The sequence below is a fragment of the Anguilla anguilla genome, chromosome 9, assembly GCF_013347855.1.
Source record: "Anguilla anguilla isolate fAngAng1 chromosome 9, fAngAng1.pri, whole genome shotgun sequence".
In the NCBI taxonomy this organism is placed as follows: domain Eukaryota; kingdom Metazoa; phylum Chordata; class Actinopteri; order Anguilliformes; family Anguillidae; genus Anguilla; species Anguilla anguilla.
In genome coordinates this window covers 23,143,945-23,171,779 of record NC_049209.1, presented here as the reverse complement: position 1 = coordinate 23,171,779, position 27,835 = coordinate 23,143,945, and the positions used below count along the sequence as shown (strand labels likewise).

The 27,835-nt window shown below is 39.1% G+C and overlaps 1 protein-coding gene across 3 annotated transcripts in view; it reads right to left on the bottom strand.

Moving 5' to 3' along the window:
• Positions 1-27,835, bottom strand: part of opcml (opioid binding protein/cell adhesion molecule-like) — a 349,349-nt gene that overhangs the window by 47,195 nt on the left and 274,319 nt on the right. For all 3 annotated transcript variants that reach the window (XM_035435361.1, XM_035435362.1, XM_035435360.1), the window contains one exon: positions 7,117-7,242. In XM_035435361.1, coding sequence (XP_035291252.1) covers positions 7,117-7,242 — 126 coding nt within the window. The remainder of the gene's footprint in view (positions 1-7,116; positions 7,243-27,835) is intronic.

Sequence of the window (27,835 nt, the reverse complement as noted above, 5' to 3'; positions counted from 1 at the left end):
AATGATGCCTGTAGCATGTCTTGGTGAATATCAGCTGGTTGCCAAACAGGCCAGTGCCCACAAATGCTCAGAGAATGTTTGGAAAGGTACAGTTGACTGTAATCAAGGTGCCAACGACGGAGGAGGCGTGTGAAATTAGAGTGTGATTTGAGAGAACCCATTATATTGCCTTGCCCACTGGATCAGACCTCCCACAGATGGGTTCTGGGACTTTGTGAACTCACATTACATGCACTGCTGTGAATAACACATACATGATGCTCGCTGCAAATGCCCTCTGTTGTTTAATCGATCATATCCTATATATGCTTGCAAATGAGTCAGTGCTTTATGAACAGCTTTAGTCATGGTTAATTCACTTCCTGCACATGTTTGAATAATTAAGTGCAATGAGGAATAAGATCAGTGGAAAATATTAGCAAATGGCAAACAACATTGTATTACAGTTAGAACCAGGTAAATTTATCTGTGCTCAAGCAAAGCAGCCTTTCGCATTTTACAAGCACGTAGGCCATACATCATGAGCATCCTGCAAGCATTTATCATTTAACACTAGGCGTCCAATACTCCTACAACAACAGAACATCTGTAGTTTTTCCTCCAGTTTAACTCAAAGAAGATTAGTTAAAAGCAGTTATCCTGCAACCTACCCTTTTAAGTGATATAGATCAGTACCAACATCAATAGTAGCAGAGCAGAGGTGAGCACTCAGTCTTGCCTGAAATACCTTTCATTGAATAGCTTGAAAGCATTATGGCATTGCGTACTTGTGCTCCGTTTGGGCCATGTGAAGGGATCTCGCTTTGAGTGAATAAAACTCTGGATCAGTAGGAAAGCAGGTGCCAGAACAATACAGCTACAGCACTCCAATACCTACCATCGTGGTGGCGGTGGCCATGGCAGTAATGTTGTGCAGAGTGGCGAGAGAACTGGTTGCTGCCTCAGATCCTCCACCCGGGTCACATTGACTGCACCCTTGAGCAAGGTAATTAACAAGAGCTGCTTCTGTAAATTCCCAGCAGTCTAAGTGGATAATGCTTCAAAAATAATGTCTGTGAGTACCCCTAGGTAATGGTGCCTTCACACACACGCGCGCACCCATACACGCACGCATGCACACACACACACACACACACACACTGCGACCTTCAGAATTATTCATACCCTTGATAAACAAAAGCAAAGACAGCTTCCATACAGGGAGGATCCTCCACACAGGATCTTTGAAGATTCTTTAGGTCCTTCATTCTGTGCTTGGGGACTGCCCTATTCATTTCAAACCACAGATTTTCAAAGCACTTTTGGTCTGGAGACAGAGGTGTCCCTTGCAGAACAACAAGTCTGTGATCAGGTAGCCATTTCTTGATTGTTTTTCAGGTATGCTTGGGATCAGTAAATTTGAGGAATGCTTGGGAGTTCACGATTACATTGACCTTATCAAAAACCCAAGAACCAGTGTATTTTCAACATGAGCGACCTCCTTCCTACACCAAAACCACTGTTGGTATGCATGGACAGAAAGGTCAAATCTGGTCTCATCAAAGGTAATAATTATGTTTGTGATAGGCTGTTAACATTTAATATATTAATATTAAAAATTAATATGAGATAAAACTCATATAATATCATAGCACAGAATAACCATCAAAGATATTAACTAGAAATGGAAACTGACCATCATTTGCTACAAACATTGTTTTACAAAGATTTTGAATTCTATGGATACTCCACATATAAACAATTGGGAAATGAGATTCTGGTGCATTTCAGTAGTGAAAAGCATGTTACTTCACTTTTTTTGCAGAATTAAACATAGTTGAGATTCCCTTCCTCTTTTCAATCACAGAAACGTCATGCTGATTATTACCATATCATTCTTCTTTTTGTTTCATACAATCTATATTTAATCAATTCTTTTTTTATTAGGACACATCAATATTGACTGCTTCTGCTCCAGAAGATTGCTGAGGGACGTGAAGAAATAGGTTTCTTTTTTTTTCATTTTCAACTGAATGAATACTTCAAAAAGCCATGAGGCACTGCATATGATTATATCAAGTAATGAAAGAGTAAAACGCATTACGGTTGAACATTTCCTTGCATTCAAGTGTGCTGTCGGAGCCCACAAACTGGAGAGGAATTGGATAGAGTGGGGATGTAAAGTGGCATATTTATATATGGGGCAAACTCAGCCCTGTACTCTATGTTCTGAATGAACACTAATGCACAAAACAGAACAGCTGGACGCTAGAAGATATCCCATGCCCATTTCGGGAACATAGCTATACGCATGTTGTTTTTGCAGATAATATATCAATTTGATGAGAGATGTTACATTTTGGCCTCCAACCCCCCACCCACCCCCCCAAACTGTATTGCCTATCATCCGTGTGACAGTGAGTGCTATCATGGGCCATTGTTCTCTCTGACAGAAATATCACAGCAAACGTCGTGCTGTACATTTCCGGAGAATAATGGCCTGATTACCACTCATCAAGAGATCTGCCACCTGTCTGCTGCATCAGTCCACAAGCCCGCCAAGCTGTCAATCACGCTGTCACAATGCCAAATTAGAGGGCACAAACCTCCGACTCACTGTCTCGGAGCAAGTGACAATCGGCAGTAAATTGCAGAACAAAAGGATGGATATTCATGAACAGTTCTGATGCCACAAAATGAACTGAAAACAAACTTCCTCAGAGGAGGCAATTCAGAGAAAAGTTATCACCAAATAAATAAATTAAATAATGCTAGATTCTTCTGAAAGTTCTCATTTCAGGTTTGGAGGCTTGAGTATATGTGTTTAGATAACTGGTTGTATGAATTTTGGAAATTGATTAAACACTTTAACGTCAGTGTGACAATCAGTTATACGTGATTGGCTGTAATATACGTAATACATGTAAGATGACCTGGCACACACCCTCTCTTCTTGGACTTCCTCATCTCTTCATTTAATTTTTTTGTAGCATTCTGTTTTGAATATGTCACCATTTCTACAGGTTCCATTTCTTCTTGATACGCTATTACTGACCCTGAGTGCATTACTTATCCTTCCTCCATGGCAGGGGTGTCCAATCTTATCCAAAAAGGGCTGTTATGAGTGGCGGATTTCATTTTAGCACAGCACTAAGGCACCTGATTCTACTTTTCACTGTCTTGATTGAAGACTCTGATTAATTAATTTGTTGAATAAGGATTCATAGTACTGGGCTAAAGCAAAAACCTGCACCAGGCCCTTTTCAGATAAAATGGTACTAAGGTACTGCAGTTCACATTCTATTTAAGTGCAAGGTAGCAATTCATTATGTATGGCACTCTGGATATGAGCATTTGCTAAATGAATGTAATGTAATGTAAAGCAGTGCAATAAGGAACTCATTCTTCTGACAAGACTCGTTCAGTAACCTGCAGAGGGAGTATAATCACAACCAACTTTCTTTCCTCTTAATTAATGAAGTACATTTATACAGTCCCTTTCACTGAAAAATCACTTTAATGATGGAGAGGGAGGGATAGCCACAGCCTCCAAAGGGGAACACCCTCCTGTGCGATGCACAACATATCACTCGCCTCACGTTCGAGGTCAAAGGAAAGTATTTATTCAAACCGGATAAATGAAAAAGGAACAGGATGAGATTTTGGCCAGTAACACCAGGGAACACCCCAACCCTTAGTGATAAGTGCCATAGGATATTTAATGACTGCAGTGAAGAGCCAGGAGCTCTTCTGAAACGGTGTTAAATTATGTCATAAATAGTTCTGACTGGTCCCTTTGGCCCCAGCATTGTCCTTCAAAAGTTTTAGTCTTGTACCTCGGGAATCGATCTCACTGATCCCTTTTCGCAATGCAGCCAAAGAGGAGATGACATCTTATTCTTCAGGATTGCCAAAAAGGAGTGGTGGGGAGACAGAGACTTGCACTTAATCAATCTCATACTTAAATCGACTGCATACATATATTAAGAAAATGGACTCCCCGCTTAAACCATTCGCAAAAATGTAAAACGTTTCATCCCCTACTGCATCCCTGAAATTGGAAATGTCACGACTAATAAATTTGAATGTAATTTATTTAATATTGTGCCCTGCGCTGCCTGTTTCTGTGTCACATTACATCCCAAATTTCTGAGGCGCTGGGTGTTTTCCTAGATCAACGGCTGCTCAGGGCTGCTGTCATCTTAGGCAATGAAAAATGTAACCACAGGCATTTCAGATATCACTAATTGTCAGATGTCACATTCAAGTGTGTGTGTAAATGCATGAGCATGTGCATTCATGTGTGCATGTGCGTATACAAATTCCCTCCATATCACAATGCACAATGAGTAGTTTTGAGGTCTAGGACATGACTGTCATTTTAAAATTTTGGGATACTGTGCTGTATTTTTTAAACTGTGGCTTAAAACAAATAATTAAAATGTTTTTGTGTGTGTATGTGTGTTTTTTTTCATGATGTCTGAAATCTTTTTGGTACTGTCACACGCCTGAATTCAGTCAGCATATGTCCTTAATTCACAAGATAACACGGTGAACTTTAGTTTAGCGAGTTCAACAGCTAAAAAAAAACACAGATTAGCAGAACATATTCACTCAATTTGGGAAGAAAAAAAAAACATTTCAAATTAATGAGTTAATGTCGAAGTTAAGAAAAAATATTTGTTGAATCTTGGCCATAATCCTGAGACGCAAGCAATGGCATTTCAGAACCATATGATTATTTTCTTTCATTTATGCAAGCAAACACCTTGAGACCACTGTGGGCATGTTACACTCAACTTTATTTTAAAAAAAGAAAGAAAAAAACCTTGGAAACATAACAGTTGAAATGAATACAATTTATTGTGTGTGTGGATGGGGTGACTATCTGGGGGCTTGAGAACTGTTTACAAATGTCACTTCCGACAGCATTTACTTTTTTAATACATTTTATGCCAGTGGAGACTGTGTTGGCAAGGCTCAAAACATTGCTTAAATCTTATGGCTTTCATTAGAGCTCCCCACATAAATGTCAAACATGATAACACACAATCTCTGAATAGCAAGCAACATTAAACCCACACTATCAGCACAGCTGCATATTGGCTTTCGGAGAAATGATTCCATCACAGAATATTGACATATTTTTGCGGTGAGCTCATGTCCGTCTTCGGTGTCGGTGATAATCAGTGAATTAAAATTGACTTTTGGCGTCCACGAAACCCAATGGCGGCGAAAGAACCAGCATCCATATGCATTTAGCCTTTCTTTGAAGCGAGCTGAATAATTACAAACCCATGCGCTGTTATCTGCTTCTAACAACATAATTGACAGCCTAAAATAGAACCAACCCCATCAGATTATTTGTGTTCAATTTGGAGCGGTTTTCTGCCACATTTCTTATTTGTTCCAACATGTACATAGGCCAATCATACATATTCCAGAAAGAAGTCAGCAAGTATATAAATATGTTGATAATATTAGAAAACCTCTCAGCTGCACTGCATTGCCTGTAGGGTATGAGTCACTCTGCATTGGTTTAAATTGACTGGGCGCAACTTCATTAACACACTTCATGCACTCATACTGGTCTATAGCCATTACCTGAACGGCCAGCGGAACAGTGATCCACACATTGCATCTCGCAACTTCAAAGGTGAACAGACAAAATTCTAATTCCCAAAGCACTGTGCTTAAAAAAATACGAAACAAACAAAAGAAATTATATTGTCATATCAACGTGATTTACAAAGTTGCAGTGAGTGCATTGCTTTCTATCATTGTGATATATGTTTCGTTTTATTTTATATTATAACATGCGTTGCAAATAACTCAAATATACCAATTTATCTATTTTTTATTCATGAGCCCCAAACTAAAAGGAGAAAAATATATTAGAAATAAAAACAAACTTTATTTACAATTTATTACATGATTTCAGCTTTATTTACATTGTTTCAGACTGACAAAGACATTTTGAGCTTGTGATAAAGGATATTTTACAAATTTCCCTAAGTTTCTTGTGATCTGCTGACTTTATGACAGTTGGCATAGGGGAATTTGAGGGTTTGTGGTCAAAAGCAAGAGAATAATATACTTCAAGCAAATCCAAAGCAGCTTGTACTGCAATGTTTTGCCAGCATAGGTTGTATACGTGTGTATTACCCAATTTTTCAAAAAAGTACACTGCATCTTATTTTTTGTTGGAACTATGTCCTATGATACACGCAACTTTTCTTTATTTTTAAATGCAACACTATTTTGTTCATTTGTACAGCCTCTGGACCCAATACCATGGTACAAGCTGCTTCGCAATTACCTGAAGTGTGTTTTCTTGCTTTAGAGCATGAACCCCCAAAATCCAACCATTGTTAAGTCAGCTGGTTATCAAAAACTTCCACAAGTATCCAAAATATACTTCCTTGCCAATAAAGACTTTCTGGGGCAATCAAAAGCATAGACTAAAAATGAAATTATGTCAGGGATAGAAAACTTTCCTTTTAACCTTGAATTTCAACTGAATATAAGTATTTGTTTTATTCTACACAAACACTCTGGCAAATATCAGCCATCATAAAAAATTAGCTTGCCAAATTATGAGGGGAAAAAAGACCAGAATTTTCTTTAAAAGTACAAAGCATTGAATTCAGGCCAGACTTTCATGTGCTTTTATTTTCTCATTAATGCTGTCTTACTAGGAAGCAAGTACTGGAGGTGAGTTGACTGATCTTTTAGTAAAAGTTGGCATGGTTTTGGACTATGATTTTAATATTTCTATCATCATTTTTTCTTAACTGCCCACATTTAAAAGTTAAAGTTTACAGAGAGAGAGGTATGAATGTTTTTCTTATAAATTCAATCATGTGAGTTTGTGTTTAATTTTATATAGAAGGACCTACATGTTTCCCACTAAAAAACATTTATGAACAGGAACACAACTCCAGCAATTCACCATCCCACAACTGTTAAGAGTTTAATTTGATTTTATAAAAAATAATTTGTAGTGAAAACCGATGTATATGCAGACCCATGTTAGGAGTAGCTTTGGAAAACCCAGGCTTAATAACCTGCATACAAACCGTCATAGCAATAGCCAGAGAAGAAAAATGCCTTGTTTTAAAGACAATTTCAACTTACCGTTTGATGTACTGTGTCTCCACATAATGGTGGGCTCTGGTCTTCCAATAGCCAAGCACATGAGAGTGACGCTGCTGCCCTCATTTACTGTGATGTCAGAGGATATGTTCACAATCTTTGCCGGAACTACAGGGGGAAAAAAGCACACAAAATACAAACAAAAAATGTCATTTCAAACAATAATACAAAAACTACTTCAAAGGAAAATGTTTGCTCAGCTGCACCAAGCAGATAGCTTTTGTAAGGGCGTGTGGTATGTATGTCACATACTAATGGTAAGGTAAACAACTCCTAATTTTCAGAGATATCCTCTTGGTACTCTTTAAATTGGCAGTAAGTACAATTTAAGTAAACATAATCCACTGGCGTCCACCGACTTTTGGAATGAGTTGTATTGCTTCCCCGTGCAGGTTTGTACAGGACTTTGCATCTCATTGACCTTTAAATCATCTGCCTACTTGAACACAGTGATCATTATGCATTTATAATGTTCATTTTTCTGGTGACTGACAGGCAAATTACAGATGGCATTTTTTATATTTCAGCGAATATTTCTATTTTTTGAATCCCTCACAAAAGAAAATTTTACCCTGTCAAGAAATTTCTGCATTCAGTTCCCTCACTCTTTTCCTAACGAGACATGACATGGTAGATTCTACAATGACCATGTAATGTCTGCCAATATCAGGTCCTTAGCAGCAACTTCATGATCCTTTATGTTTACAGTTTTTTTTTTCTTTTTGTAAAGAATTATAAGTACTGTACATAATACATGATAAATGGACTAAGATATTGTAATTTTCTGACACTGGGAAGAAAGTTCACACCAGGCCTGCAGGACAGCCTATTTTGGTGTTTTTTGTAGGCTTGTTCAAAAACACCTTGCTGAGATTTCCTCCTTCCTCTGCATACCTTATGATGGCTCACGGCTACCGCCCACAACAGACACACAGTGCTTCCGTGGTTCTGAGTGCTGTCTCCAGCCGTTTTTTTCACAACATGTGGCATGTTGCAGAAAACCTGCCCGCATCTCAGGCTAGGTGCTCAAGAGATTCCACGGACAGTGATTCAATCCCTGAGGGCAGTCAGCCAGCCAGAAAAATGGCAAACGTTTCTCAGTTAGGAGATGTTGAAACAACACCCGCATCGCCCTCTCTAAAAAAGGAAAATACAACAAACCACTGGCTGTCGTCAAACGTTCATCTTCTCCATTACCCAGACTCAGTTGGGGTCGCACTTCAACCTTTTGGGTAATGCTCACCATCGCGCTATACAGGTTGCTATACAGGTAGTTATGCTCGATGAGCCTTGTCACAGTCTTAACCTATAAAATTTTAAATAAGTTCAATGTACATCCTGTGAATTAATAAAATCATTTATATAACATGAACCACATAAAGACTGTGGGATAAGCAAGGTTTAATTCAAAACATGCTTATTTTCTAAATCCAGTATTTCCAACAGTCAATGTTTATGTTATTTAAGTTAAAATGTTTAGCACTCTGAAAACTGAACACAAGTGGTATTGCATGCTAGAATCCCTCACTTGAGCTACAAAGAAAATATATTTTATATGATTTCATTAAATAATTATTACTGAAAATTACAATTATCAATTCAATCACTGAATTCATTGATAGGTTAGTCTACAGTAGCCTGGTAAAATCAGCAAGCCAAAACAAACTCTGTATCAGGTGTTAAGACTAAATCTTGTTATTAAATAAGAGGGAGTCAATTAAAATTATGAATTTAAATCATACAGGCTAGGGTTAGGCTTGTTTATGACATGAACTGGGCAATCTAAAAGCTGGTCATGTACTTAAAGTTAAATTCTGTTGGTGAAAACAGGGCTAAACACCATGATAATATTATCAAAAGATTCATTAATTAAATCTCTTTCTAATGAGACCAAACATGAATATGTCAGGTGGTAATCCAGTTCAGCTACTGAATACCTATAAAAAGCACCGAAGTTTTAATTTTACTTCTAACAACAGAAGAGTAGGTGACAACTATCAAGCCTCAACAACCATCTATAGAGACATTAAGATTTTCAACCAGTAATTTAAATTAAATGTCACATATTGGATTCCAACTTAAAATTCAAAAGACCATGATCATTGAAAGTGCATACTTTTTAGCCAGGCAGGGTCTCTGGCTCATTCCAGAAGGCAATAAAACAATGGAACTGGTTGAGAGGGAAGATGTGATTCTCATTGCCAAAAGGCATTCCTTTTCCTGAATGCAGAGATAGAACAGAGCAAGTTTTCCAGATCAAATTATATTGTCTATTTCTCAAATATGGTAATCAAAAACTATGTATCAGACGTGACTGAGCAACTGCTTTTTTTCTTGTCCTGTGCACTGGAAATACCTGTTTAAAGACTGACAGAAGCCCTCAGAAGTTTAAATCCACCCATAGATCTATCTGCCTGTCAAAATGTCCCCATTTAATCTAAAGCATTCTACTATCATGTTCAGCTTCTTCTGCTAACATTGGACCCAGCTAGATACTGGAGGTGTAATGAGGGAGAAGTAAGCATAATAGAAGTCAAGAAGCCCAAAATGTCATTTTCAAGGCCTCCATAATCAACTTAAATGCAGCAAAAGGAAATATGTTTAAACGGCTGTCCATCGCGAACATACAAAATAAATAAAAAAGCAGTCCAGTCATGGGCGTTAAAGTTAAATGAGTACAGTTTTACTTGTTTTTTCCACTCCAGATCATTTCGGAAGACAAATCTGTGAAAACTTGAAGAGGAAAAGGCAGATGCCTGTCTCTGCTAATGGAGATTTGCATGTATCTTTCTGTCAGCACAGCTGTGCATGAGAGAGTTTTCTCAACTAAGAAACGGGTGAAGACAAGAGTGACAGACAAGACTAACAGCGTGGCTATAGATAATAAAATAAAAAAAACTTGTTTCTGTGAAAAAAACCCTCCTGTGGAGAAAAGCTAAGCAAACATAAGCTGTAGAGAGGTGCTGGACCACAGTTTCATGAGTACACAGAAAGGGGAAATAAAGGACTCAGAGAAACAGCTGGCTGAGGTGACCTGGGCCCAGGCCAGAGAGGAAGCAGGGAGTCACACGTGTGATAAATAAAAGTTTGGACGCACTCAGCATCATGGCCGAGCCAGAGACAATGTGAACTAAACTGCCACTTCTGTTTTTGTCAGAAATGTGTCCTCTTGTTTTTTTAAAGTTTTTTTTTTACTCCTTTCCCTCAATTTGGAGCGCCCAGTCGCGCTGGTAGTCCCTTCTCGCGTTGTCACCGCAACGTCCTCTGTCAGTCTGGGACGGCTCAGACAAGCAGGCATCTCCTCTGAAGCGTGCTCCGCCAGCTGCTGCTTCTCTTCACCCAGCATTCCAGTAGATGAGCTGCCTGGTAATTACGCTGGAGGAGTGCGCTTCAAGAGCTTCTGGCTCTGACAGGCTGCAGGTGCCTGGAAGACCAGAGGAGCCACTGTCGTACCATGAGAGCGGTACAATCCCATTGACACACACCCTCTCTCAGCAACACTATTGCCAGTTATGACAGCAGGGTTCATCACTACACTGAGAGCCCCTGCTATTAGCGGATCCTGCGACTCCTGAGCCCCTACATTCGAAACCAAGTTGACAGAATTATAGTACAATCTGATGTATGAAGTACAAGCGGAGCCAGCCAGCATTTACTCCCATCCTCTAATAGAGGTAGATGTTTTCATTAATGGGATCGCTGAACTTTCCAAACCATGTTTGTGACTGAATTCTGATTGTGTCGTATCAAAATGCAAAGGAGCGGTTTTTCAAAGTTGTGTACATTTGCATGCGTGATGCATCGTGTTAGCGCTATGTTAGCACGTGTGCGTTAGCAACCGATGCATAGTTAATGACACACAGCCGTGTAATTGCATACTGTGACCTCACACTGCTGTGCTGTGTTTCTCTGCCACTGCATACTTGAAGGAAAATTAAACTAAACTTCTGCAGAAACATTATCCATGTATTATTAAAGTGGGAACTAGACCTGAGTGTATACTGTAATACTAAGGTTGAATGTGTCTTGAGGCAGAGGCAGTGGGACTCTGCAGTCAGATTGACCTTTGGAACAGCTGCCTGCTGGAACTCTGATAATTGCGCATTTATAATGGTTTTGTGATTCTGAGAGTCAGGCATGGGGCCCTCTGGTTACGCAATGCGGAGAACTTGAACAGGATGCCTGAATTCAGTAATTAACAGGGAATCCAGGAATTAATATGGAATCCATTAAATCTGGAAAATATGAGAATGTTTAATAAAAATGCATTTATTATTCTAAAATGACAAACTGTATGAAACTAGTGTGCATTACAATATTCCAAATCATGACACTGCCATCTTCTCTCTGAGACAAGCTGTAGCTGCAACTGCAGCCTAGCCTTCAGTTAAGTTTTACATGACTGAGCTCTGAGACTCTGAACACAACAGATCTAACAGTTTTTCAACCATCACCCCTTAAAACAAACTCTGCTACCACCAACAGCATCTATCAGGTGGTCCCAGCCCCCCACATAGGCAAAGTGGCATGTCATTTTATGTATGTGTGATGTAAATAATTTTGAAATCATTTCAGAATAGCTGCATCTAGTTTTGCACAGAACTCTGATGACTACCCAAAATGTTCTGCTTTGTTGTTTTGTCCCTGAAATTTCTTCCCCATTTTAGTATTCAAAACAAAAATTAGAACATTTATTTTAGCCCTTTTTGTACCTCCTGGATTTGCTGCCCCAAGTTAAGTACTCATTAAAAGGCCAATCTGAAAATAGAGGCTCATATGCCTCTTTCTCTTGAATTAACCTATAGACCTCCATATAAATTTTACAGGAAAATATACAATATTACTATCAGCATATCACACCCATTCACATACAAAAGTCAAATGGTGCCAAATTGTGCCAAAATGTATGAAGTATGTCTTTTTTACGCTTAATACAGGGGATAAAATTGTGGTAGTGTTTGTGTAGAAAATGTTATGTTCCATTCAAGAAATTCTCTTTTCTAAAAATAAATAAATAAATAACATGGCAGTGTGAAAGTTAAACCTTCAAGAGTTCTGGAGTCAGCCACTGTACCTCCCTAAATACAAAATCAATATAAATGGTCAGATATTCTGCCTAAAAAGGACTGGGCTTGTTATAAGAAAATGTTTCTTGCCCTATAATTATGGGAAGATGGGAGTACTGTATTTCACAGTACAGAACAGCAGTGACACTTTTAAAAACACATGACAAACACTATGGTGGACAGGCAACGCATTCATTTTTGTTCACATATCAGACTGCGACTGCGCTGCTGTAGCCCGCATCTGCGTTGGTCTTACAGCTGGCCCCACAAAGGAACGCGAGGTGGGGAGCTGACTGTAACCCGGCAATAATGAGGCGGACCTCCTCAATGCCTGTTCAGTGGTTGCCGGGAGATTCCGAGCGGCTCCTTTTGGGATGGTTGATCACACGGCAAATCCGAACTGCGGGACACGCCAACCTTTTCATTATGATTCACCAAGGGATGGAGCTGGAAATTAATTTTGAAACACAAGGGAAAGGCAGTCTATGCAGGAGGCAGCTTCTCCACAGTTTGTTTGAAGCAAGATCCAAAGGGCCTGCTGTGCTTTGCAAGTATATCCTTATTACCATTTCTTACTTTCAGCCGGTAACTATCCATGGAGGCAGAGCGTACAGTGTGTAGCTAACAATCAAATACAATGTTAAAAATGAAAAAGTTAGCTTTATTTCATCAAACACCAAGTTTAAATCTGTTACAAAAAACACAAACAAAGCAAATAAAAAAATAACACACTGGGGTACTATGTACCGGCCAATTTTCTTGAATTTCAGATACGAGTTCCATTTGAATGTCTTCTGTTAAAAGAACACAATGGCATTTCATCAAAGGGAATATGGAGAGCAGCGCTCTCCACAGTCACATGTGGCATTTCCTTAGGCCTATTCCTATGGGGAAAATAAGGCCAGCGGATGTCACTGTGCATGCTGGGGCTGTCAGCGCGGAAATGGCGCCTTTATACCGAGGCACGGCGAGGAAAGGAAGGTCGCGCCCAATTAAAATGACCGTCACGCAAACTCCGCCTCGGATATCTCCTCCGTCTGAGGCCTGCAACAATTACAAACAAGCGGCGGTAGCGGCCTTTTAAATCTTCTTGATGTATTTTAGCGGAAATTCCCCACAAGGGAGGTGTGTGGCTGATACGGGGAGTCCTGGGCGTATGGTTCCAGGGGTTAGCGGGGTGAAACTCCCATCCTTCAAAGAGACAAATTTCAGCGCTGCGGTTCGACTTTGCCCTTGAATCAAATCACTGCTGCGGGGAAGAGGAACGTATTTTCCGTTTCTACATGAAAGTTACCAGACGCTCTGGAGAAATGGAGGCGGGATAAGTACACACGTTCTCACATCCCTCCTAGCTTCTGGGACAACTCAGACATTCATCAATAAGTGAAGAAAACTTTCCACAGTAAAAGAAAAGTGAAAATGCATCAAAATGGTTTCAGAGTACTTAGTTATTTATTTATTTATTTATTTTGCTAAGGCAAGAACTGCACCACTATTTCTGAATATTGAAAGCAAACTACGGAACAGGTGGCAAAGCTGGCATTCGCTGTGCTCGGTACTGGATGCGGTGGTATCCTGGCAGTACTATAAACCTTTTTTCCATTTCAAACGGCAAACAATAGCATGCACTAACCTAGAAAACATTCCCCTTCCTGGATCTTAATATTTAATGTCCATCACAGGTGGAATGCATACACAAAACACAAGTGCAGCTTATCAGGGTTTCCTGATCCTTCTTTTCTCATCCTATGGTTCAGCCATCCAAATCAAAGGCATTATTTTTGCTCTCTCCTATCATGTATAATTGATGTTTTCAATTCTGTCATCCATGGTCTTTTGTTGGTTGGAGCTAGCTTTGTTCTTGCTGTTGCGTGTACTAGTGTGTGCGTTTAGGTGTGTGTGTGTGTGTGTGTGTGTGTATGCACACATGCATACAAAAAAAGCATATGTTTCATATTCATTATAAAATGTATTTTATAAATGAACATATGCATACAGTACATATAAATGATAAATGTACATACATTATACATTATGGCTGAGTAAAAGTACTTGAAACATTTGACATTTTTAATAACAAATCATTTATCTGCTATGTTAACTCACTATTGTACAAAGAGTCACGTCAGTCAGCACTGGCATGGATTCATATTTTTAACAACTACAGCTCTGGCTAATCGGCTGGCCTTGCTTCCAGGAGGCATGAAAGATCACTCACACAGAGTACAGACCACACGAAGGCTAGCATTCTGATGTAGGCTTGTAGCTCTTCATCATTAGCCTGTTAGAGAAACGTACCCTCAAATGGAGAAAACTGCCCATATTTAGGGAGGGAAATTGCTGAACTAAGAAATAGCTGACAGTTGGAGTAACGGATCACGGAGGACGGTGTGACTCTACCTCCCAAATGTAAGGTACTGAACTTCATTATTTGTCATATTTGAATTGTTTTTTTTCTGAGCTGAATGATTCATTTTATGAACAGCTCGTTGTGTGAAATGAATGACCTCCAAGTATTGTTGGTTATGAAATGATGAAAGCTACTGCCAATTCAAACGGAACAGAAATGTAGAAGCTATACTGTATGTTGCATTGTTATGCTAATATTACTTTGTGTCTTTTTTTTCTGTTAACCATAATTTCTTTGCAAATACAAATACAGATTACATTTAGTTAGAGCACATGTTAATAGGAGAATTTAAACTTTTTCTATGATGGATTCAAATGTACTATACAGTTGAAAGATGGCTGACAGCACTCCTTAGAGGGATCTAAGGAGTGCTGTCCAGCCATGACCCTCTTCTAAGGATGGAATGTAATAGAAAGGGGCACAGTCATCATTCATTAGTTGCCTTCAGATCGCACCGTGTGTAGACATCATTAATGCGTTCCCACCCCCACATCACCAGCAGGGAGTATCCAAGACTGAAAGGTGCAAACTAACAACCCGAAAGCCACAGAAGCCGGATGAATCATTCCTACAGAAATCACTTTCATACACAACCCTGCAACACACACACACACACACACATCTCCATGCATATTTCAAACACAAAACTAACACATGTTGGGGTGCAGCTTGTTATTCCTTTTTCATTTTGAATAATATAATTTGTCCAGGGAATTAAAAATATTTACTATCGAATTAAGGACATTAATGTACCCAAGGAGCCTTAAGATTCAAAGTTGCAACTTTCTAGCCCAAATCTCAGATCTCTAAGAACAATAGTAAGAGACAGCCTATGTGGAAACTACAGAACAGCATGGTGTGGATAAACAAGACACAGACTTCGAACCGGCCAAAAAGAAAAAAGAGAACAAAACAATCACTGTAAAATGCTCCATACACGTTTCCTTTCAGTTTTCATTTATTATTAATTTTTTTGCTATGAAAATTAACTTTAAAATTGACTTAAAAAAAAAAAGTGTTCTTTGTGCCCAGTGACCTTACTGTTAATCAAAACTCCAAGACAATGGGCCTAAGACTCAACTGTCACAACAGGTCGATTTTCTTGCCAATAATATCCGCTGCTTAATTATGTGCTTAATGCTCTCAGGATCTTCACAGGAATCACTGGAGATCTGTGTGGACTGTTCTTCCGCAGGCAGCCCTGGTTAATCTGGTCATAAGTCAGCCGAGGTGAAAGGCCACTTCATTCTGACAGAGATATGACCACCGAAGGACAGCCGAAGCTGTGCACACTTATTTAATATTACTGTGTGGCCTTCACTGGCTTGCTTAACAAGAAAAATCACACATTTTAAGATTTATTTTTTACTTTTAATGCACCATCCACCTCTAGAACTGAATACTTCCTGAGGCATCTCAAGTCAATATAAAAACATATTAATCCTTTTGAGGCCCTTATAATTGAGTTTGGCTACCATGCAAACCATGGTTAAAAGACAATTGAATTAAAGCATTGGCAGATCTAATACCTTATCTAATACCTAATACCTAATACCTGCAAAATAATTTTACTAATGAGAAAAATGGTTGCGTAAGAGAAAAGATTTCATAGTGTTTGTGTGATCAATAATTTTCACACAAACACAATGCAAAATGCACTTGCCATTTTTGTTATATTTTTATGCGAAGGTATTAAAAATATTCCCCCAAAAACAGTTTAATTTAGAGATTACCTATGAAACAGAGATGACTGTTCATGGAAGTCCAAAATGCCCCAGACACCCATGAATGTCATCAGCCATCAGCCTGCCTCCCCCCTCTTCAAAAGATGCTGTCGGAGCCCCTGGAGCAAACGGCTAACTAGCCTTCAACATTGATATATCGTTACAGCCACGCATGCTGATGGATTTATTTGTTACGTTTATTATAATTGCTTGGCATTGGCCTCGGGCAGGAACAGGGCCGTCTGCGCAGAAAATGCTGATAGCACACAACGGGCGTTTTGAAAAGCCGTCAGCGCCCGCCCCGGCCCAGATTTCGGGGGGAACAGCGAGCGGTGCGGCTTCGACACCTCCGAGGAGGCGAGGCAGGTTTGGCTCCCATCGCCTCGCCACCTGTGGCGGGGGCCGCGCCTGCAAGGTGTGCGAGATCCCGCTCCCAATCTCAGCTCGCAAAAACTGTTCCTGCTTCCACGGTATTTAGTGAACACCTGCTCAAATTTATTAGTAGATTTCAGGATGAAAAAAAAAAGAAATAAAAAATCTCTGCAGGGGGTTGAACACATAATTTGGGCTTTAAGAGTCAGGGAGAAATAGTTTAAATAAATTAAGTTAAATTAAGTTTAAAAAGATAATGAAATTATATTCATATGGCAAACTATAAAAAGAACAATGGCTGGGATAAGACATAATATTTTATCATTGTGGTCAAAACTGATGACCTTTTCAAAAGTGTGAACAGCAGGTGAGGCGTGAGGCAGGGGTTCGAGCCCCATCATGGCAATTCCTCAGCTGTAGTCCCTTAGCTGTCTGTTACCTCCTCTGCTTTCTACCTGACAGAATAAAGCAAAAAATACAAAAGGATGGCAGACTGTCCTGCTCTTCTTTAAAAATAAAAAAACATTCATGAACACCAGAATGGGTTTGACAGCTGCATGCTTTCATACTTATGTTACGGCATCCAGGCCTGGTCCCACACCCATCAGAGCGGTGGGCTGTAGTGAGATTCCCATGGATACTTCAATCGTTCTTCCATCCAAAGAACCCACTGGGTGGATAAGAGACACACCCTGTGGACTGCCTGGCAACAATGTGCCACAAAGCTCCTGATTTGCTAAAGTGTCGCACATAAGAACACTGGATCATGCCCTAAAGGAAACAGATCACAAAAGGGAACTGTTTATTGGCTTTCGGCAGCCATTTAATAAAGTATGATTGAAAGGAACAATGGAACAACAATTTTGCTGACGCAGGGGTTAAAAGACTTTGATTTACAGTATTTTGCAAACTTCTTCTCTTTTGTTTTTGTGATGTATTGACTCTCCCCATTTTACACTCCTCATCTATTTGTCTGTTTCAAGATAAGGAAGGCTGTTTATAGGGATTAGCGATTCATCTTCTGCTACAGAACAGCTGTCTGTGACATTAGACATCCCATTTTAGAGAGCGAATCAAGGTAGGGCTCTATTTATCCAATGTTCGTATTGACACTGCCTTCCACCTTTCAGAAAGCTGTGATTGGTCTCCACATTTAGTTCAGCACTGCCTAAAAATGTGGAAAGCAGGTAATGAAGCAGTTCCTAATGCGCTAAAATGGCAAGGCTTCCCTGTGTCCTCTTCCCCATTCCCTTGCACTTAATGCCTCTGCATATTTCAAATGGCTCATTACTCATGTTTGGAATACAGAAAAGACCTGGCGCACCGTTCCTGTAATGAGTCCCGCAGCTTAGGATATAACCGCACATTCAACCGAACAACAGTCCTTTTTTCCTTCTTTTCTTTCCCCTTCCCTTGCCTTCTGTTGAAAGGGGTTCAAGTCTAATCTGGACCATTTCACTCGGGGAAACAAAATGGGACTAATCCACGGCTTCATTCATGGCGGTTTGTAATGAAATTGAATTACTCCTACCCTTTCACACGCCACATTGTGCATGACATTTGGATTCTGGGGGAGAGCCCACCTCTGAGACAGCTGAGTTTGGCTGCTGACAGACTCCTCCATGCATAAGGTCCAGAATGACAGCTGAGTTTGGCTGCTGATAGACTCCTCCATGCATAAGATCTAGAATGAGTCATTCTGTCAGTCAGACCCCTTGGTGCTCAGGGTCTAAAGCCGGCCTGTTTAACTACATCTTCCTTTAGGGAGGATTCTTTTAAAAAATGTCGTAAATGGACTAAATAATCGTTCACAGACTGCTTATAAAACAATGTGTGTATATTATCTATTGTACATGGGTGTGAACAAAGTTTGGGTGATGCTGTTTTTTTCCAAAGAGCATTTCTATAGCAGGCTACCTTTGGTTCTGGTCTGGTCTGGTCAGGTCATCTAGAATAAATGATGTCAGATGTGTCAGACAGGCTCCACAATTTGCATTGTATTGCGGTTCCCATTGCTTCTTGTTTCACTGGGGTATAAAAAAATGAGGTAACACATGCATTACACTGTATGTGAATCATATTTCTCAAAAAAGGAAAGGCAAAGAACTGCCAGACGAAACAAAAAGAAGTGTTCTTGACCTTCACGTCAAACTGTTAAACTGTTTTGGATCTTGAATTGGAATCGGTTATTATGGTGAAGTGGCACCAAAACCGAGGCAATGCACGCAAGTGGTGGGTTTGTATGGTGGCTGAGACATCCAAAGCGACGCAACATTATCACAACACAAATGCAAATCGGAAAACACATGAACAAATAATAAAACACAAATACAAATATGAAAACACAACAACAACAACAACAACAACAACAAACAAACGCAAATACAAAAGCGTGAAACAAGAAAACACATCTCTGAAGCTAGGAAAGAAAGAAAAAAACAACAAATTGCAATGCAACTGCAAATTGTGAAGCAACTGCAAATTGAATGCACAACATTACAAAACTCTGCTGCATTTCAGAAAAAAAAACAATAACGAAAGCTTACGACCAAAATATAGGTGGTCACACTCATTGTTTCAGGTGAGAGTGAGCATGAGAATAATAATAAGTGTGAGTAATAGTAATGATAATAATAAAAAGTGCGAGGGAATGGGACATGCTACATTTTGTTGCTCTATGTTGTATAGCATTTGCTGTGAAAACAATTTTAGGGCAGAAAAATAAAAAAATATATAGAAAAATCAGAACAATCCCAAAAAAGCTTCCAACGCCTGCAGTGCTTGGACCCCTAATAATAATGAACTAGACTGACCTTTTCGGTTTTACATCTGTGTCCACTGGTGTTGTATAAACTGTTGTATACTGTTTAAGACTACTGCTACAGAGCTAATGATCCTTCTCTTAACAATGGGCAACACTGATTAAGCAGGCTGCTATAAAAGTGGTTTGTAATGTCTTATTGAACACAGTACTGTCCATGGCTGGCCTGGGGATAATGAGTTTGGTTTTCAGAGTAATCAAAGACGTGATTAAATGGTATGTTCAACAGATCGTTAAATGTTTCCAAATGTCTTGTGTTGTTGGATTTTACTTTTGTGAGTTAGAATGTGGTACTATATATAACAAGATGAAAAAGTAATATATTTATATATATGGCCAAAATATATGATTCAGGTATGATTTATTTAAGTAATACATATTCAGCTTTAATTCTCTGATGTTTCACATTCACTTAGACAAAATCTATAGCACATTAATATTGCCTGAAGATAGTATAATCATCAAAGCACTTCAACAAAGTCTACCTCCCCCCTCCATGCACACTATATTGTGTTACTAATTGGTAAAGATAATGAGCAATTATACAGGTGAAAGAAAAAACACCTGCAAGGGTAATTTACTTTGAGGAATCATTGTGGTTATCCAATAAATTAGAGGACATTAAACATTAAAGGAGAACTTCAAAATAATAAAAAAAATCATTTGATATACAGCCATTTGCTACAGATCAAGTGAGAACACATAACAAGTCTGTCTTCATGGGCAGAGGCATTTAAGAGGATAGAAAAGCTAATTAGATTCTCCCATGAAGACCCATGAAATGAGCCATTCTCACTAGGTGATTTAGGTGAAGCTTTGACATTAATAAACTACATTTTCAAAATACACTGCAACATAAACTTCCTCCAGAGCATGCATTGCTAATAATGCTAATGTCATTCGGTCTCTTCCATGTACGTCTATTTGGGTAAGCCGGTATGGTACAGAGTTAAACTGCAGTTTTCTGAGATGTTTCAAAATGAAAATTGGCTAACCGAACACTCACAAGACAAAAAAGTCAATTTAAATATGAATTTAAAGGTAATCACTTTCTTTACATTTGGAACAGAACTGAAGAGCATTGACTGTGAAATGAACTGGTCACAGTGGAAACAAACAGATAAAAAAACATTGACTCAAACTCTGCAAGAGGTCAAATAACAATAACTATAAGAGTGCACTCAGTAGAGTGCAGATATCCACCAGGCGTGTTAGCTTTGCTGATTCAACAATAGAGGCTACACAATCAATGCAACCAGACAAATACCATATTTTTTAAGTTTTTACCATGTGCCACTGAAAATCCCAAAAACGCCGATTCAGTGAAGTAACGCTCAAGGTGGTGACAAGTTAGCTAATTTCATTCATATCAGCCACGATGTGTTAGACAGAGCTAATGCTGATGTTCTAGTCTGGCACTTTCATTTCAAATCTGGACAGGAACAATTACAAAAAGACCAGCGATGTAAAATATCAATTTCAACGTGAAAATTCCAACAAAATAATTGCCACAGATTCAAAAATGAACATACCCTGTTCGTTGGCGGATAATTTTGTTGGCATTTTAACGGTGAAACTGACATTTTACATCGCTGGTCTTTCATTTCAAACGGAGGCAGTTGTTGATCACTTGCGGCCCCTACCGGCCAGTTGGGAGAAGTGAGGAGTTAGCATTCAATGTATTTCAATGGACAATGGTGGAAATTAATTCAAATAAAATACTTGTCGTTGACCAATTTGCAAAATATTCGAGAATTCAGGTCCTTGGCCAGCTGTCAGCATGCACAGCAAGTATTAGGCTGATCGACCCAGTAGTACGCGATATTAGCTGCAGACAGATACACGGCGGAGATAACAATAACATAAACAATAGTAATAAAAATGAGTAAAAATTCAGTATGCATAATAGACATGTGTATTGTTTAGCCTACAGCAGAAGACGTGTATCTGTTCCACTGTTCATGTGTGTGTGCGCGTTTGAGTGTGAGTGTAGACAAATACGCACAAACACAGGCAAATTAATCATGATTATTATTCAACATGGCACTTCTTTAAAAAAAAAAAAAACTGCACTCATGTCAGGAAAGGAGACTAACAAGAGTCCCTACAGCATATGGCAATTCATCCTCACCTCATGCCCCCTGCGGTTTCATGTCCTGAATCTCTCACCTCTGACTCAAGGACTGGCTGAAAGGGAATGAGCCATAGGTGCTGACCTGTGCTAGATCTCATATGGCGCTTCTCCATTGACCGGCACGGTACAGGACAACAAGCATTCGTATCCTACCTGTGCCGTGTTTCCTGTTGCGCTACTCCATTACACAACAGACCCGTGACAGTAGGAGGAGTCATGGGTGGAGTAAAGCGGAGTAAAGCGTCCTAAATGTGTAATAATTAACTCTTGTATGTATTTCTATACTCTGTACTCTCATATGTTTTCTTGTATGGGGATGGGACGATATGAAAACAATTTTCACTGTCCACCATATTTTGGCAATTTTCCAACACTCTCATCATCACTGTTGCATGCATCACAAAAAACTATTACACTACTAACTAACGCTAACATTACAGTGTGAAATATCCACATTATATAATACCACTAACCTATTTAAAGACACCCAATTTCAAAAATAACGTATATAACCGAAATATTTGAGCAGTAATACTTACATAGCAATGATGACATTTTATCTGTGTTCAGTAGATAGAGACAGAGACAGTAAATCAATGACAGTTCTATCCACTTCTGTTTTGCTCCAGAAAACTATGTCAGTTAGGTCTATCAGCAAACATATGGCTTAGCTATGCCCCGAAGTCCTCAATAATAATAATATTTTCCAAGAAATTACGAAAAGTCATTGACAACGTTTCGTTAGGTGCAGCATCTGTTACTGCTATTACAGAGTGAATGCGTAAGTGAATGTGATGTTAAGAAAATTTTCAGTTACGCTGACCTATAAAACGCCATTCCAAAATTAGATATGTTATACATCGTTAGAAAGTTTATACCCTCACCTACTGAATAAATGAATTGTCAATCAAGCCAGACTGTACTAAAAAGGGCGACGACGCTGTGAACAACACGAGTGGTATTACGCACACCTATTTTGGAAGGTACCCAGGCATCACAAATGCATATATATTTCGCAAACAACAACAACAACAACAACAACAATAATAATAATAAAAATAATAATAACCATTACATTTTTTTCCTAGTTTTCAAACTTTCAAATAAACAACTCTACGGTGCCAAACCATTTGCATTAATCAACAGAACCCCCCAGATTCCACAAAAATGTGTTTGATATAGTAGAACATGCTCTTTCAGAAGCTGATGAGTGAAAGGGGAATAATTGCATTTTGCACCAGGAAATGTTTTTGTGTAATGAAATGATAGTTTGCCAAATGTATTCAGTGCAATCATATGCTTTTGAAACATCATCCTGGTTTGTTTGTGCCTACCTCTCTGTACTCTCAACAGCCAAATTTCCCCTCGACCACATCAAAATTCTCAGAAAAGGAGAACAACACTATTATAACTAACTTTCAACTTTCGTTGAGTATAAATAGCCTTTCAGCATAAACATAAACACAAGCGTTTTCTTTGCAGACAGGTTTATTTTATATGATTTCTGAACTTACAAAACCGTGTTGGTGAATATAAAAACAATCAAATCAACTTCCTACATGCCTCAATGCAGAGACAATAGTAAACTGCTCTGGATTGATCATGTGATTATTACTAATTGCATTCTGGTGTTCAATAGTCCTATTTTTTAAAACATTTCCCCCCCCGCACAGATAAGTCTGCAAGCACTCCTGAATACATAAATTGTGCACTTAATAGAGCAGGAGAGCACCCTCTTAATATTTTTTTTTTATGCATGAAAATTTTTTCACTGCATTGAATGTTCATTCTACATCAGTCCCTTCCATCACGGACAGGTGTATTTCTCATTTTAACACTTATTACGTTCTTCCCATAATGGGGAATCCACAGGGGTAGGCCACTAAATAGCCTTTGTTAAGCAACTATTATAGACAGAAATGACCAATAAATAAGGGATGTAAAGGATGCTAAAATAATAACCTTGTTATAGCACAGTGTGAGAAGGCAGAAAGCAAGTTACTCTTTCACAGCACATGTGTCATCATTATCTAGCTTACTTGTTGGTCGCGAGTGTTCATGTCATACAGTTGAGATAGTGGCATTCCTCCCGAGAGACCGCCATTGTTCACTGTAATTAAGCAAATGAATTCCAGGCAGCTAATGGTCTCCTTCTGCCATGGCGACTTATCCGGGCCTGAATAAACTTCAGCCACACCATCCTACTTAGTGAAGGTCACGTGTTTTATTTCACCCGCATAGCTTGTCGTTATGTCAGCAAGAAAACTAGGGGCACAAATTTAAACACCAAATGCTGACAGAAATAGAAATAAATATGGCTTGGTGCACATCTTCAGATGGCAAGATGGAAAAACACAGGTGGTCATTCAAAGTTTGTGTGACAAATGACAGTGTGAAATTGCAATCATTCATAGTGGGAAAAAATCTGTAATTCAGTTGCTACAGTTGTTACACTTAAAAATACTGACTACACTATATGTGTGAACTGCACCATGAATACATGCATTATTATTATTATTTTTTTATAATTTTTTTTTATAGGCAGTGCTTTGTAGGCATTTGTTTTGGCATTTTTGTTCATTGAAAACATTTTTTGTTGATGTAAACCCATCACCCACGTCTTGCTAACTATAGTCTTAACTGGTGGTATAACTATGGTACACTGTATATGTGCCCTGTTCTGATTTCAAAGCCTTACATAAAGATAAATACCCTATACTCAAAAATCAACCATCCACTTTTATCCTTGACCAACTGAAACCACAACAAATGCCTACCTTCAAGTTAATTAACATTAACTGATTGGTAACAGGAAGTTCCCATTTTCTGTTGCATAAATTTTCATAAATTTGTGTCTTTACAGCTGTATCCACTAGAAAATCCAATTAGATACTTAGAGATTTATTTTGCTCCCAGGGGCTTTCTGTCCCAAATCTGAGGGGGCTTCTTGCCCAAAAGGGTAAAACTAGATTTTCACCTTTAATAAAAAGTTTTTACCTCTGTCTGTCTCAAATACTCTCCCCATGAATCCCCCATACACATTTAAAAATAACTATTCATGTACAGCTTAATAAAAATGCAAAGATCACTATTTTTCACTGACATAATTTGACCTTTTTACCTCTAAAAGATTCCAGTGAAATACCTCTCACAAATATTGAGAGCCAGATGAAATGTCAAAATTCAAAAGAGCAGAGACATTCAATAAATGTGCTGAGATGAAATTTGATGCAATCTATTGGCCAGGAGGACATCTTACCTCAGGACACATCTCCTCCCATCTTACCCTGCACCCATGCTCTTTTTTCACTCTCAACATTACTGCGGCAAGGTGCAGTAAAGAATTTACATGTCATAGCAGCCGTGGAAAGCAGTCTGTTGACATTGAATTTGAAACAGAGAACCACATTAATAAGCATGCAAGGGATGAATCAGCCCACTAATGACATTGATGAGTAGCGTCGGTTCAGCATTCATTTCTACATCTTCACGGAATCCAGGAGAGAATGGAGGTCGGTGTGCTTTTGAAATGACCTTCATACTAGCCTTGTTAATGCAAGGATTTTTCTTTGTCTACTCAGCTGAGGAGCGCTGGGCTCAGGGAGCACAGCGGGTTTCACATTTAAGCCTGGCCTCAACACGCTTCCCTTTCCATGACTACTATCAAATTACCACCGATCGATATCCGGGATTGACGTTTTCGGAGAGGCTGCAAGAGCTTTTCCGATGACACGCGTTTTCAGTGGAAATCGGCCTCAAACATAATAGATGCAGCTTTAAAGCTTTGTGTCTCAGCACCATTTGATTGCTCTAATTTCTATTATTTAAAGAGTCGTGGTGATTGTATACGCAGGAAAACGACCCTCATAATAACCAGATGACAGACTCTCGAATGGAGTGAACCAGGATAAAACAAGAGGAAAAACTGCACAAAGGACTACTGCCGTCACATGATGTAGGCAGCAACCATGAAATACCATCGAGCAGACAGCACACTCTGACCTCAAATACCCCCTTCGTGTAACAAAAAAGCTAAAAGAGAAAGATGGGTCACATCCTTTTGTCAAATGTTTTATACAGCACAACATATTTAAGCCTATTCGCAGGGACTTCTGGGAGGCAAACATCTCTCTGCGTCAGGCTGTCATACCCCTAGGCTAGATTTCCTTTCACAGACTGGATGACCGTGATGGCCATTTGCCATGGCATTCTGAACGAGGCACATCCTCCTCTGGCAGTGACAGAGCACGAGGTCCAGAAACGAGATCCACGCCGCAGCACACCAGCATTGAAACCGCGTGGCTCTTACAAGGACCTTAATAATGGCTGGATTTGCAGCAAAGCTGTAATTTCTGCCATGATTTTCCACAAGGCTGTAATCAGATGGGGTGCAGCTGTGGTTGCGATCTCCTAGCTTGTGTTTTATTCATTCCCAGCAAATCCTACTCTTGAGGTGTATAACCACCCCGCACAGACTTATTACAGAGCTGAACTATCTTTTTTTTGTTGTTGTTTTTGCTTATGGCTATAAAACCATCACCCACGGGCTGAGATTAAAACAACACATACCTTCTTTAAAAGCCACAACCTTACTACTGATCTAATAATCCACCATAGAAAGGAGAGCCTGATTTCCCCAAATTCTGTTGCACTTCATTGTCTTGATTCATCAGTAATTAATCAAAAATCCACAAGCTAATTAGTGTGCATCTAATCTTTTAAAAATGAAAAACAATTGTTTAATTTTTCTCTGTAATTGGTGTCGGATAAAGGAAATAAAAAAGGTTAATGAGCTAAAGGAGATTTAAAAACGCAAAACAATTTCCATTTGGAAAAGCTGAAATTTCTTACTAATGGACAAAATACTGGGAGGTCATTGTGTGTTTGTAAGTGAGTCATTAGTAAAACCAAACAGACAGCGATCCAGAGGAAGAAATGCTCAAAAAGGTTAATTTTGTCGCAAATATGACATTTGTCTAAATTCACTGACCTTTTGTGGGCTTCATAATTACTTCCCAGCCACAGATCTATTTTAAAATATATGAAAATAATTTTGAAAATACCACTGCCAAATTTATAGTATTATTTTAATGTGTCAGTTCATATAGAAACAGGGGTTCCTATGTGGATAATCCTGTTAAGACACTGTTCTATGTTAAGGCATGCAATAAACCCATGGTCTGGTTCCAAATCCAGAACGTGTTAGTACCAACTGCGGCTGACCACAACTGCAGGGCGATGCACAATTAGCCCAGCATGAGCCAGGGTAGGGAAGATTTTTTTGGGCAGGGGTTAGAGCATCTCACTGCTCTCTATTAAACCGTGCTGGTGGATTGGGCACCTGTGGTCTGCATGTTGAGTTGCACATAAAGCGTCTTCATCTGACTCCTATCAATGCAAGCCCAGTTTGTAGACTGGGGTATGACAAGAAGAAGTGGCTGACATCACAATCTCTCAAGGAGAACACATGCTTGCAGTGGCGTAGGTTTCGTTTGAACATGGGGGGGGGACACATTAAGCGGGGGCCCAGGCAATTTTGAGCGTCAAACACTTTTTTCAAACAAGGCATTTCCTGCATTCTGGTGAATTTTTATGCACCAATTTGTGCCTTTTCTGCATCAATTTATGGTGGAAATGTCTTTATTTATGTAAAGGAAAACACAAAATTCAGTTTTTATTGGGGGGGACAAATGCACGTGTTCTAAATATTGAGGGGGACATATCCCCTGCGTCCCCCCCGAAATCTACACCTATGCATGCTTGTCAGTGCCAGAGTATGTGTTATCCGGAAATTGCTGTTTTTTGGCCGGTAAAAAAGGAATACCAAAGACTGGAAAATGTAAAGCCTTCTGTGCTGTCTCACTGCCAAAATAAATAAATAACTAAATACCTATATTTTACGGAAAATACACATGCTTCGATATACAACAAATGATGCAATATCATGACAGCTTCTATTGCTGAAAAACATTTATGGCTACACACTGAATGCATGCAGATGCAAACAGCTGTAATCAGAATTTTACTGTGAAATCAATGCTTACCTGAATCTTACAATATTTAACAGTAATATTTCACAATGTAATCAGAATATAACTGTGAATTCAATGCAGGCTAGGCAGTAATTATGAATTATGAATTACAAAATACAAAAAAAAATTATTTTAACAGGAC